Raw genomic sequence first — 15,168 nt, 5'->3', positions numbered from 1 at the left:
TTGGCTATTTGGTAGCCCCTATGTGGACTGGCAGCCTACAGGAGTACACCTGGTTTTTATACAACCAAAACTTGTCTCCAAGCCTGGGATTGAAAAATAAGCCCCTGCTTTGAGGTCACTGGGAGCAACATCCAAGGGGTTGGTGAGTAACATGTTACTCATGAGCTACTGGTTGGGGATCACTGGTATTAATAATAATAATATTAACATCCACCACAAACCATGGGGGCTGAAAAACTGAAATAATATAACATTATCGCTTTTTTTAAAATATTTATTTTTTGTTTGTTGCTGAGGGCCCCTGGGCAGCTGATCCAGCTAAACAGGCTATATACCCGCCCCTGTGCGGAACCCAATCACATGCGTTACAGGTGACAGCTATGTAGGATGGAATGCTGCTCAATTATTAAAATGACTCAGGGGAGTTTAGATTTAGCCTGGATGTGTCACCAACATTCATTTTTCTATAAAAAGCCACAAATCATGGGATGACAGTTGGTGGCTACCATACTGCTGTGCTACCATACTGTCTCCTCCCAGCATGCACCTGGTACTCTCTCAGTGGCATATGGACAGGACATGTGCTGCAGGTAGTGATAGAGGCAGGGTTATTATCAGCAGCATAACGAGATGTTACTGGGCCCCATAGCAAATTCAATTTGGGGCACCAAAACATTGGTAATTGCACCTATTGTACCAAGATATATGAAAATTTCTCATTAATTTTGGCCTTTCTGGACCCCTTACACTCCTGTGCCCCCTGCAATCCCAAGGTCTGTTTCCTCTGTAGTTATGCCCCTGGTTTTAATGTTACAGTATCAGTTTCAGAACAAGATTAAGTCTGTAAGGATCAATGTGTTTCTTATCTTACGGCTTGAAGTCCCATTCCTATGGTTTCTGACTGATTTGTCCTTACTACCCAAACACTGATGCATTTTTGAGCCCACTGGGTATCCGTTTTGATAAACCATCCTTCCATGCCATGAACATCGGCCCATCTATACCGGGGTTCCCCAACCTTTTTCCCCCGTGAGCCACATTCAATTGTAGAAAGAGTTGGGGAGCAACACAAGCAGTGTCGGACTGGCCCACCGGGATACGAGGAAAACCCCCGGTGGGCCCAGGTGTCTGTGGGCCCTTGTGATGCTAAATATTTGGCCTATTTCATGGCCATTCCCTATTTCTTTGAGAACAAAGAGATGGAATCATAGATTATAGAATGTAAAGAATAGAGACTAGGAGAATAGAGGTTGAGTAAGGAGAAGAAGAATAATAGTACTAAAAATGGGCCCCTGGTCTATGGTTCTTTGGTGGGCCCCTGGTCTAAGGTTTTTGGGTGGGCCCCTGGTATCCCAGTCCGCACTGAACACAAGCACACAAAAAATTCCTGGGAGGTGCCAAATAAGAGCTATCACTGACTATTGGTAGTCCCTATGTGGACTGGCAGTCTACAGGAGACTCTGTTTGGCAGTACAGCTGGTTTTTATGCAACCAAAACTTGTCTTTAAGACAGGAATTCAAATATAAGCACCTGCTTTGAGGCCACTGAGAGCAACATCTAAAGGGTTGGGGAGCAACTTGTAGCTCACGAGTTACTGGTTGGGCATTACTGATCTATACAGATAATCACTGGCAAACCAAGAAAACAACTGCAGCTGCAACTGCCTCCCAGTGTCCTGCTCAGACCTGCTCACTAGACATAGCAGCCAAGATTGGTGTTATTCGACTAATACCCAGAGCTCACAATATCTGTCTGGCTCAGGGGTCATTGGAATGGAAACATGAAAACTCCCCGTCTATGGCTCATTCAGATAAAAGGCTAATTAAAGGAGTGTTACCCGAACCAAGAATTGCCCATGAAGCTATATATATATATATATACTGTATATATATATATATATATATATATATATATATATATATATATGGCTGACAGTATCACATAGCTAACCATCTCCCACCAGAAACACGCGCATACATTAGACAAAGGTTGCTTAAAGTGATACTGTCATGGGAAACAGGGTCAGACTGGACATTGAGGGTACCTCCGGGGCCCCCCGCGTGCATGTGGGAACGTGGCTCGGTAAATAGTTTTTTTTGTGGGGAAGGCAGATTGGGAGACGGGGTCTGGGCCGGCAAGGGCCCACCAGGTTTTTTTCCCGGTGTCCCGCCAGCCCAATCCGACCCTGATGGGAGAACATGTTTTTTACAAAACGCATCAGTTAATATTGCTCCTCCAGCAAAATCCTGCATTGGAATCTGTTTTTCAAAAGAGCAAACAGATTTCAGTCACTTCAGTCACTCTTTACTGCTCTACTGCAAGTTGGGTGATATCACCCCTCCCTTCCCCCAGCAGCCCATCAGCAGAACAATGAGAAGCTAACCAGATAGCAGCTCCTTGGTATATATGAGAATAGCACTCAATAGTAAAATCCAAGTCCCACTGCAATTGTGTTGCTCCCCAACTCATTGAGTGGGGGAAACAATAGCTTATCTGAAAGCATTTCCATTGTGAAGTGCTGGCTCTTTCTGAAAGCACAGGATCAGGCACAATGACCTACACACCGATATTACAGCTAAAACAAATGCATTTGTTGGTTCAAGAATAACATCTTAAATGGTAGAATGAATTATTTGTAATGTACACCATGTAATTTAGTAATAAAACTATACCATAAAAATGGTATCAGAATCCCTTCAAATATCACGTGCCCCCTTCTCCACTATGATCTTCTCTAAGAGAAGTGACTACAACTAAATTTGGATTTACCTCACTTGACTTGAAGTAATTACATATGATGTGATTATAACGATAAGGATGTCAGAGACTTCATTTGTTTTGGAAAAGGCAACAACCCTGCTGCCAGTGCAGAATTACAAGTTGGTACAGGTGGTGACGTGGCTGCAGCCAGCCCTTGTAATTAAAGATTTAATTTGTATAAATATTCTATTAATAAATATGTGTGGGGGGGGGGTGACAGTGTTCCTGCCCCTGTCTGTTCATTGATAATGGCACTGGGGATTCTCCTCATCTCCCAAGCCAATTAGTCACATGACAGCATTGGGGCAGAGAGCACACGTTGCAAGGGGCTTCCATAAATGGCACCTGTCTCTAGAATTTTGTTTCCCCCACAGAAACTGCATCCTAACAGAGCCTGCACCCTGGAAACAATTGTATTTTATCAATAATAGCCCCCCCACCCTGCTAGCCCCGGATAAACCCACTGGAACACACTCATGAGCACATTGAGCAAGTGTCCAAGGTCATTCTAGAGTGCAGTGAGCAAAGTGCAATATTTAATGCTATTGCTGTGTTTTTTCCCCAGAGTGCGGTGTTTATCCCAGTATTCCAGCTCATTGTGGGAACAAATGTTTTTTTTATCTGATGGAACTGCATCACACCCAATTTGCCATAATTGACACCATTTTTTTTGTCGCAAATCAGGCACAGTTGTGCTGAATATTTATGTTGGCGTGATTTCCTGTGTTTGGTGTGTGAGCAACAAATGTGCCTTATTTTCTTGATATCTAAGACAAGAGCCGGCACCAAAGGCACAGGAGCAGACAAACAGATATATATAGAGGGTAATATTGCTTTGAACATAGCACCACATGTTCTGCTCAAAGGATTTGGTTAACACCACCACAAATGTGTCAATCCCTCCAATTGCTCCACCACCATAGGAAATATAAAAAAATTTGGACATAAACTTATAAACTTTTGGCACAACTTTGCTGGGGCAATTGTCGAACACTGTGGGAACCCTGGAGCTATTGCCTGGTCAGGAGTTGGTGGTGGTGCTCCTGTATCAATAGGTGCAGCAGGGCCTGATTCAGAACAGAAGGCAGAAAAGACTGAGCAAAGCCAAGCTTAATTACTGTATATGGAAGCTCGAAGAGCACTTTTTGATGCAAGAACCTTCAATGAAAGTTATTTGTATGGACAGCTCACTGCAATTGACTCACTGTGTCATAAATGAGCCCTAATATCTGCATAACCTGGGATCAGGTGACTTGCATGAGCATATTGACCAAGCTGGGGTATTTGAGAAAATACTATTGTTTAGAATTTTTAGAGATTTATTATACCACAAAGCTGCTAAAAATCAGAATCTGGAAATACGACATCTCAAACATGTGGATGTCCTGTAGAAGTCAATGTCCCTGAATTTGTTTCTTGACGCCATGATCTGCGCTGGATAATCCGATAAAGTTGAGTTTTCACAGAGAAAATTCAATAAAATCGAATTTTCGGAATGTCAGTCGTATGATACGAATTGACGCTCGATTTTGTAGCGAAGTTCATCACTCTGGTTTTTTTAAATAAGATTATTGATAAATAAGTAGTGATGGGAGAATTTATCCGGCAGGCGCGAATTTGCAAAACGCCCGCGAAAATTCGCGGCAAAAATTCGCCGGCGTCAAAAAAACTTTTCTGAAAAAACGGACGCCTGCGTCAAAAACGGGCGCCGGCGTCAAAAACTAGACGCCGGCGCTGTTTCTCGAATTTTTCGGCGAAGCGGCGCAAATTCGCCCATCACTATAAATAAGTTCAGTTCGTGGATGGGAGTTTGATCGGCTTTGTTTTCATTAGTTAGTTAAATTTGAGTTTTAGTTCTTAAGCCCCCTAATGTCTAACCAAACCCATAATGTCATATGCAATGGACAACAGAAGGTGATGTTTTTGGGGAGGTTTTTTTCAGGCAAATCTTTTCTGGGGGTATTTGGTATTCAGACCCAGTACAAAACCATGGACCATTGCACAAGGGATCTCTTTATGCTTATTTCTGAAGGTTGTTTATCCCCTTCAATGATGACAAGAAACTGTCTGTCCAGCTTTGAGTTTTCAGGGATTGTTTGTTTCTTTTTTTTTTTTATCCATGTGCCTAAACAGTAAAGACAAAGTGACTAAATTATAAGGGAATTATATGTGTATAGGATGAGGCATGTTAATACTTTCTGTTTTCAGAAGGCTTTACACTTCATTTAGAGGAAACAAACTACAAGTATTGAGACACCTGCCTGTCTAACATTTCATTCCCAAACCAAGGGGATTCATATCACGTTGTTCCCTTTTTAGCTGCTATAACAATCTCTACTCTTCTGGGAAAGTTCCACTAGATCAGAGGTAGTGATGGGCGAATTTATTCGCCAGGCGCGAATTTGCGGAGAATTTGCACGATTCACCGCCAGCGAATAAATTCGCGAAACGCCCGCGAAAATTTGCTGCAAAAATTCGCCGGTGTCAAAAACGGGCGCCGGCGTTGAAAAAATGGACGCCAGCGTCAAAAACGGGCGCCGGCGACAAAAACGAGATGCCAGCGCTGTTTCGCAAATTTTTCGCGCGAAATTCGCAAGTTTTTCGGCGAAGAGAAACGGCGCAAATTCGCCCATCACTAATCAGAGGCCCCCAATCTTTTTAAATGTGAGCCACATTCAAATGTATAAAGAGTTATGGAGCAACACAAACATGAGTGCCAAATAAGGGCTGTGATTGACTATTTGGTAGCCTCTTTGTGGACTCGAAGCCTAAAGGAGGTTCTGTTTGGCAGTACTCCTGGTTTTTATGCAACCAAGACTTTCTTCCAAGCCTGAAATTCAAAAATAAGCAACTGCTTTGAGGCCACTGGGAGCAACATCCAAGGGGTTGGGGAGGAACATGTTGTTCATGAGCCACTGGTTGGGGAACATGTGTTGGAACATTGTTGGTGGGATTTGCTTCCATTCAGCCACAAGAGCATTAATAAATTTGGGCACTGATGTTGAGGATCAGGCCTGGTTCACAATTGCCTTCCAGTTTACCCCAGAAGGGTTCAGATTGGTTGGGAAAGGGCTTTCCCCAAACTGTTGCCACAAATAAGCAAACACAGTATTGTCAATAACGTCATTGTAAGATGTAGCCTTATGTTTTGTTTACCCTGGTACCAGACCCCCCAGCCCAAACCATTATTTCTCTTTCACCGAACATTACACATTGAGGCATCAGGTAGGTAGAGTTCTTCTGGGTCAGCCAAATGGTGTCACAGGATTCATCACTCCTGAGACTATTTGCACTATTTAATTACCCTAGCAACCAGGCAGTTATTGGGAAGGAAAAACAAACCCAGTTAATGAGTTTCTTGATTATTAGGGTCAGTGACCCTCATAAACTGTTATTGGTTGCAGGCTAGGCAGATGCAGAATATGACAGGTAATAATTAAAAAAACAATGCAAAATGAATGATGAAAACCAGTTGAAAAGCTGATTAGAATGGGTTCATTTACAACCTACTTAAAGTTAAAGGTGAACTCCACCCAGAAAGACTTTTTTTTTTGCATAATGAAGGAAAATGGAATTCTAAGCAATGTTCCATTGGATTTGCAGAATTAATACACAATGGATTAGATTTATTTCATTTTCCAAATGAACAGAATTTGGGTGGCGATCCCCTTTCATAAAAAGGTGAACATTCCCTTCATGTGGGTGTATAATGCATCCCTTTAACACAGAATACTGGTTCTACACCAAGCAGTTTAGTATGAGTGACAAACATATTTCCCTTCTGTAGCAATCCATTCTCCCCCCCCCCAGGGATTCCAGAGCCCTATACCCTCTCCATGCCAGCCCCTGAGGTAGTAGTTGATACAATGTAGCAGCGATATACCCTCTCCATGCCAATCCCTGAGGTTGTAGTTGATACAATGTAGCATCGCTATACCCTCTCCGTGCCAACCCCTGAGGTTGTAGTTGATACAATGTAGCAGCGCTATACCCTCTCCCTGCCAGCCCCTGAGGTTGAAGTTGATACAATGTAGCAGCGCTATACCCTCTCCGTGCCAGCCCCTGAGGTTGTAGTTGATACAATGTAGCAGCGCTATACCCTCTCCGTGCCAGCCCCTGAGGTTGTAGTTGATACAATGAAGCAGAGATATACCCTCTCCATGCCAATCCCTGAGGTTGTAGTTGATACAATGTAGCATCGCTATACCCTCTCCGTGCCAACTCCTGAGGTTGTAGTTAATACAATGTAGCAGCGCTATACCCTCTCCCTGCCAGCCCCTGAGGTTGTAGTTGATACAATGTAGCAGCGCTATACCCTCTCCGTGCCAGCCCCTGAGGTTGTAGTTGATACAATGTAGCAGTGCTATATACCCTCTCCGTGCCAGCCCCTGAAGTTGTAGTTGATACAATGTAGCAGCGCTATACCCTCTCCCTGCCAGCCCTTGAGGTTGTAGTTGATACAATGTAGCAGCGCTATACCCTCTCCCTGCCAGCCCCTGAGGTGGGGCGTTGGCCAGTGACAAACAGGTAAGAGTCACAGCTAGGAGAGGCTGCCAGGAAGCTGACAGTAGAGCGAGTGGGAGGAGGAGCTGACACACAGCAAGCAAGCTGGGAGACGCAGCAGCAGCACATGAAGGAGCGCAGGTTCCCAGGCGAGAAAGCTGAAGTTTTTGTTTTGGGAGCCAACCAACAGGCGGAATTTCACTGGAGAACTTATAATAATATATAAATATATTGCAGTTGGTCTCTTTATGGGGAGGCTAAGTCTCCCTAGAGCGTCCTTATTCTGTGCCTATGCAGGTTACAGATAGACTTTTGCAGCGCATGGAATGGACAGGCAGCGTGTGTGTAAGAGCCATGGATAAGTGGGGATAAACCAGTGGAGCTACCATGAAGCAGCCTCCACTCTGAACCCATGGGGAGTACAGGATCTGCCACCCTTTGCCTTCTGTTCGTCATTGCCCTGTCTCTACTACCTCTGCCCAGCCTCAGCTACAACAATAATGGAAAACAGATCACCAAGCGCCAGATCGAGGCTAACTTTGTAAGAACTCTCATTATTTTCTGTATTGGGTCGGCTGTATAATAATAATAATAATAATAATAATGTCAGACTACAACTTCCAGCATGTAAGATTTTCATGGGGGACTGGGAGTTGTAGTTCAGCAGTAGGTGGATAGAATTTATTGTTGTGTATAATGCCCTGCATATATCTATGTATCATCAGCTATCTATCAGTCTATCTATCTGTCTGTCTGTCTGTCTGTCCGTCCGTCCGTCCGTCCGTCCGTCCGTCCGTCTATCTATCTATCTATCTATCTGTCTATCTATCTGTCTGTTATCTGTCTATCGACCTATAATCTACAACATATATGTCAATCTGTCATCTTTCATCTAGTGACATAACTTTGGGGCATAGCCCACCCCATTAAAATTGCAGACAATCTGTGGCATGCACAAAATCACTTGTCATTCACAATGTTATGTGTGCTGCAGTTACCCCCTACCCAAATGGGTCCCCCTGCAGCCTTTGTGTTTTCCTCCTCTGTAGTTGCATCCCTATCTATCTATCTATCTATCTATCTATCTATCTATCTATCTATCTATCTATCTATCTATCTATCTATCATTATCTATCTATCTATCTATCTATCTATCTTTCTTTCTATCTATCTATCTATCTATCTATCTATCTATCTATCTATCTATCTATCTATCTATCTATCTATCTATCTATCTATCTATCTTTCTTTCTTTCTATCTAACTATCTATCTATCTATCTATCTATCTATCTATCTATCTATCTAATCTATCTATCTATCTATCTATCTATCTATAAATTTATATTTTTCTGGAGTGCTGCTACCTTGAACTACAACTCCCAGCACCCCTCTGAGCCTTATCTTGGGAGTTGTATTTCAAGAACAGGTTACAATATACAGCTTCAATCTGACATTTCACGGCAATACGAGTTCCTTGTTCTCCCAGTAAGGTCAGGAGAGGATCGAGTTCTATATACATGTTATAGAGTTATAGAGCCAAGCACGGACAGAATGTTTGCAAGGTGTTATCCTGGTGCATCAAACACACATCTGAACGCTGATTCATTTTCCCCAATTATTTGGGTCATGAAACGTCTGTGCTTGCGCTAATGGGGGTGACTCATAGAGCATTCTGAGTTTCCTGGCAACTAAAATAATAATTACCTGCTAGTGATACAGATTAAAGGGCAACTTGATCCCAAAATAAAGATGTCCTATTTTTTATCACTCCTAGAAATTCTTTGCCTTACAGCGCTTAAAGGGGATATAAACCTAAGAATAAAAATGTTTCCTGGTGGCAGAAAACAGAATTCTTAGCAATTTCCCAATTCATATTCGTTATATAGTGTCAGTGGCTTTATAATTTCATTTTAAATGTTGAAATTCAGTTACATTCTACTATTTGATTCTGACTTTTGAAACAATGTAGCAGAAGCCAGCCGAATCACAAGAAGCACACAATGAGATTCATGGTAATGACTGATCCATAACATTTGTTACTTTGAATTGGCCAAGGGGTTATCTTGTACTGTTTCAAAGTGATCAAGGGCTTTAGATATAAACTCAGGCTGCTGGGAGTTGTTTTGTTTGCTGTTCCCGGGTCAGCTTGTGTAATGTTTTGGAACTTGATGAACTTGTGACTTTTACAACCTTTGGAAAGGTTGCGGCAAGAGATTTACCGGTGTGAGATAAGTATTGGCTATTGTGATGTGGTTCCCACCCTGTCAGTTTGATGGTTCCTAGCATGCTTGTCATTTACTTTGTAGTAAATAGTAATTATTTGTACTTTATCTCTATACAGAATGTTTTGTCCCATTGGTACAGATTCTATGTGATCTCCATTGTAAGCAGCAGTTCTGCCTTGCTTTATGGCAGCTGAGATTCTAGCTATCTGTATGACAGAACATTCTGTCCCAGTGGCTGCACAGATCCTATCTGATCCCCAAACAGCAGTCCTGCCCTGCTTTATGGCTGAGATTCTAGCTATCTGTATAACAAAGCATTCTGTCTCAGTGGCTGCACAGATTCTGTCTGATCCCCATTGTAAGCAGCAGTCCTGTCCTGCTTTATGGCTGAGAATCTAGCTATCTGTATAACAGAGTATCTGTCACACCGTCAACTTAAAGGAGAACAACTATTTGCTCCAAGTCTTGTAAACCTTAACAACCAACCTGAAGTTTACAGAAGACTAGTAAATGCTATCTGCTGGTTGGGTGCAATAAAATCCTTAGACCTTATATTGCTTTGTATTAACCCCATAAATCCATAAACCCCAACTGTAAGGCCTAAGAGTGTACGACATACGTAATATGCACAGTTATTAGAAGGTATAAGCGCTGCTTGTCCCTGAGGGGGTGAAACTGCTGACCCTTTATGGTGACCTGAAATTCTAGTTTTACCACTGGGAGCTGGAAAATTGATATTTTGAGATAATAGTAACGAAAGTGAATATGTGTGTGTGTGTGTGTGTGTGTGTGTGTCTGCATTATCCTTTGTTTGAGCGTGTAAAGAGTTTGTAAATAGACTGTGTTTCCCCAGCTCTATGGGGTTGTGAGTCTGACAAGCTCTGGTTCTGGACAGGGCTCACTCTCGTATGGAAATGAAGCGTCCCGGAACCATTCTCTGCGCAGAGCGGAACTAAGAAACCAGATCAGTTACATTCCATGAAGCATTTTTACTTGTGCCAATTGTTTCAGGGATTTCCGCTATTTGAACGTCTTTTGGCCCCTCATTGTTTGCAGGAGCAAAGGAATAATGGGGAATGGAGGCACATGTTGGCACTGTGTGTACAGTGCTGGTAACACTTCAAACCACAGCCGAAAGCAGACGGGAGTAATTTAATAACAGTATTATTATTATTAACATGTATTTATAGAGAGACAACATATTGCGCAGCACTGATAAGGGTTACAGCGTGAATAAGCACATAAATGTCACAGATAGGGGCATGTGTATCAAAGGGCAAATTGTTTTCTTTTTCCCCAACAGGCGTTGAATTTTTGAAAACTTTTCCTGCCTTTTCAGCAAGTTCATGTAAATTTTACCTATTGGGTTCAGTTATCAAAGCGTTCCCCACTATCCAACAAAAAAAGGGTTCTCCAGCTTTCCACATGTACAAACCATTCTATCCTGTGAGTCAAACACTTGCAAGGCTGCAGGCAGGGCTATATTTTCTATTGTCTAGGGCAGCTTTAGGGGCGGCCCTCTAGTGCCTAAATGGGAAATCCGGACCCGCTGAGCAGTCTAATTACCTGCCTTAGGAGAGACCTGTTCCCCTTGGCAGTGTGATCTGCACCTTTCAGCAGTTTTTTCATCAGAAGAGAGGAGCAGACCACAAGTGGTGGAAGTGCTGAATGAGCTCTAAGGGGCATCTTTTGCACCTCTTCCCCCAATCATCATAGAGGATTGGCAGAAAAAGTGCAGAAACGGCTTCCAGACTTTCATTACCTTGTTCAGTACAGAACAGTTAAAATAACCTATCCTTATAAAAGCTAGATAAAATGTTAAAGTAATTGATGGGGAACCCATTGAGCCAGGGTTCAGGTTGACCTATCCTCATATGGGTTTAAAGGACAAGGAAAGTTAAACTAAAGAAGTAGCTAGAAATGTTGTACATTATGTTTTGTGCTTCTGTACCAGCCCAAGGCAACCACAGCCATTTAGCAGTAAAGATCTGTGTCTCCAAAGATGCCCCAGTAGCTCCCCATCTTCTTTTCTGCTGATTCACTGCACATGCTCTGTGCTGCTGTCACTTACTGAGCTTAGGGACCCACTCACAATATACAGTACATATAGAATAGAAATGTCACAATATAAGGCTGATTAGTAATTAATACAGATAATTACTACATGGCAGCACAGAAACCAGTGCAATTAGCATCAGAATTTAATAATCAGCAAACCTGTAGCATCATCTTATATTACAGACCAACCTCATTTTCTGCTGGATAATTAGTGACGAGCCCTAAGCTTAGCTTCTCAACAGCCAATCAGAGCCCACTGAGCATGTGAGTGTCACAGACACTTTCCAAGATGGTGACCCCCTGTGACAAGTTTGAAGTCCTGGATCATTGCTGCTATTGACAAACTGAAACTTTAGCCTCGTGCAATAAGTTCAGTATATAAAAAATGGCAATTTTAGCCATATTCATTTTTTGGGTTTAGTTCTCCTTTAAAATGGGATCTACTGTACCAAGTGTCAAAAAATCTAATTAGGTGATTGAACAATTAGTGGTACCTAAACCTTACAGAAAAATGGTGTTGGATCTTGCCCATGGTCATGTAATGGGGGGACATTTGGGTGTTGAAAAAACTACCAAAAGAGTTTTGCAGAGTTTCCAGATTGAGCACCACATTATATTTTACACACATTTTACACCACAAATATATTTTTACACAATTTTGTAATATTTTTTATTACAGAATTCATTCACCTTCTCAGTTCAGATAGCATCTCTAGCAAAATAAGTTATTTCTAAGGGTCTGGCCACACGGGCAGATTCGGGGAGATTAGTCGATCGGGCTGGCCGGAAAATTTTGATAGTCCACATTTGAAGGCACCAGAACATCGGCCATTGTTAGTGCTGAATCGTCAGATACAGGTTGAATTTTATCGTTTCTCTCTGTATATCTGACGATTCAGCTCTACACGTGTGTACTGAAACCAACGATCTTTCCTGGAAGAATCTTTTCCAGGAAAGATTGTAATTGGCTGTGGTTACCCTTGCGCTCAGATCTGCTGGTTCTGTTTCAGCAATAACATTCCAAAATGGTTAGAACAAAATGTGTCCACCATCTTTTGACTGCTTCCAGGTATGTCTTCTACAGATATTGGGCCTGTTGTCCAGAATGCTGAGGACCTGGGATTTTCTGGATCAGATCTTTTCATAATTTGGACCTTCATATCTTAAGTTAATTAGAAAATCATGTAAACATTAAATAAACCCAATAGGCTGCTTTTTCTTCCAATGAGGATTAATTATATCTTAGTTGGGATCAAGCACAAGGTACTGTTTATTGTTAAAAATGTTGATTATTTGGATAAAATTTAGTCTATGGCAGAGGCCTTTCTGTAATTTGGAGCTTTCTGGATAACAGATTTCCAGATAATGGATCCTATACTAAAGCTGGGTGCATTTGCCATACATTAGTCTCCTAACAATCACTATACTGTGTTTTGTGCCCTTAGTGCTCTAGCACTTGTATTATAAATGACGCCTGTTATGGGTAGGAGAGTGATTACTCCTAGTATTATTATTATTATTATCAACATGTATTTGTATAGCGCCAACATATACCATTTAACTGTACTGTCTGGGAAAGAAGGGTATTGGGAGATGAAGGAGAATGGGGGGTTGATATTATATGATGATATTATGATATCATACCGACTGTATAATTGGGATTGTAATCCAGTTGCTTTCTGTTAGTGTGAGGGACTGGTGTATGAAATCAATGTAAGATGCTGCAATTGCACATTAAAGACTCAGGATTAGGCAGATTTTTGCTGGGAGTTTTATAAGTATAGAGAGCAGGGGAAGGGGGCCCTGAGTTATAGGGTAATATGTGGGTTCAAACCATGTTATGTTCATAAAGGATTGATGGAGCACAGTAAAGGTGGCCATACACGGGCCAATAAAAGATGCTGACAGACCGAGTCATCTTATTGGCCCATGTGTAGGGCCCTCTGATAGGCTTCCCTAATCAATATCTGGCCGAGGGGTAAAAACCCGTCGGATCGCGAACTGCATCTGTTCGCTGAAGTGGTCCCATGATCCGACCTGCTGTTATGATCCCATCATTGGGTCCTAGGGTAAACACAGCCACATTCCCTTCCCAGAGACTATTATCCACTGTTACTATAGGCACCATCTCTCCCTACTATACCTGCTATCCCACAGTCACACTCCCTTCCCAGAGACTATTATCCACTGTTACTATAGGCACCATCTCTCCCTACTATACCTGCTATCCCACAGTCACACTCCCTTCCCAGAGACTATTATCCACTGTTACTATAGGCACCATCTCTCCCTACTATACCTGCTATCCCACAGTCACACTCCCTTCCCAGAGACTATTATCCACTGTTACTATAGACACCATCTCTCCCTACTATACCTGCTATCCCACAGTCACACTCCCTTCCCAGAGACTATTATCCACTGTTACTATAGACACCATCTCTCCCTACTATACCTGCTATCCCACAGTCACACTCCCTTCCCAGAGACTATTATCCCACTGTTACTATAGACACCATCTCTCCCTACTATACCTGCTATCCCACAGTCACACTCCCTTCCCAGAGACTATTATCCACTGTTACTATAGACACCATCTCTCCCTACTATACCTGCTATCCCACAGTCACACTCCCTTCCCAGAGACTATTATCCCACTGTTACTATAGACACCATCTCTCCCTACTATACCTGCTATCCCACAGTCACACTCCCTTCCCAGAGACTATTATCCCACTGTTACTATAGGCACCATCTCTCCCTACTATACCTGCTATCCCACAGTCACACTCCCTTCCCAGAGACTATTATCCCACTGTTACTATAGGCACCATCTCTCCCTACTATACCTGCTATCCCACAGTCACACTCCCTTTCCAGAGACTATTATTCCACTGTTACATATGGTGTTCCCATAAAATCAAGAAGCTAATATGTGGTGCATTACAAAACTATCGTATAAAAATGTATTGCTATGTGAGCCTCTTGCCATTGATGGTTCTATGTATTATAAGCACTATGAGTCTATTTTGCACAAGATGAGTTACCAGGCATGTTTACTGGGTTATTGAGTTTAATTGGGCACTATAGCCAAGTTTTCATTAAATTATACTCTTCATCATGACACATTTCATCCCACGCCCTATGCTGCATCATGTTAGCACCGAGTACTTGCCCTGAAATCTCCTAAACAAAAGAAGAGTAATATAAAGAGCAGCACGTTTACAAGCACCGTCCTGATCCTGCAGCTACTGGTGCCTTTGTTCTGGTGTCTCAGTTACATCTTCTTACTTACCATTACTCTTCCATGGGTGCTTTTTATATTCTTTTTATATCACTTGGAATATAAAGAGCACCTATGTAAAAAAAATGGATATATACTTTCCCATTCTATATATAGATACTTCCCATAAGGCAGTTTAGTTCATCAGATCTATAATGGGAGGAGGAGAAGACGATTAGTGAAACTACCATTATTCTTCCTTACCTGTAACCAGGAGACCCAGGCAGAAACTGGAGGAAGGGAGGGGTTGTTTATTCAGAGCTCATCCCAGAGGAAGATAAAGGCAGTAGGGGGTAAAAACAAAAAGGCAATTCCTTACTGCTTCTTTTCATAAAAG

The 15,168-nt window shown here is 42.2% G+C and overlaps 1 protein-coding gene across 1 annotated transcript in view; it reads left to right on the top strand.

Moving 5' to 3' along the window:
* Nucleotides 1–7,343: 7,343 nt before the first annotated feature.
* LOC108714710 (interleukin-17 receptor E) overlaps nt 7,344–15,168 on the top strand; it is a 33,033-nt gene continuing 25,208 nt past the window's right edge. The window contains exon 1 of the mRNA XM_018259164.2: nt 7,344–7,805. Within this exon, the coding sequence (XP_018114653.1) occupies nt 7,677–7,805 (129 nt within the window). The 5' untranslated portion in view covers nt 7,344–7,676. The remainder of the gene's footprint in view (nt 7,806–15,168) is intronic.

This window comes from Xenopus laevis, chromosome 4L, assembly GCF_017654675.1.
Source record: "Xenopus laevis strain J_2021 chromosome 4L, Xenopus_laevis_v10.1, whole genome shotgun sequence".
NCBI lineage: Eukaryota > Metazoa > Chordata > Amphibia > Anura > Pipidae > Xenopus > Xenopus laevis.
This window is presented reverse-complemented; position numbering and strand designations above follow the sequence as displayed.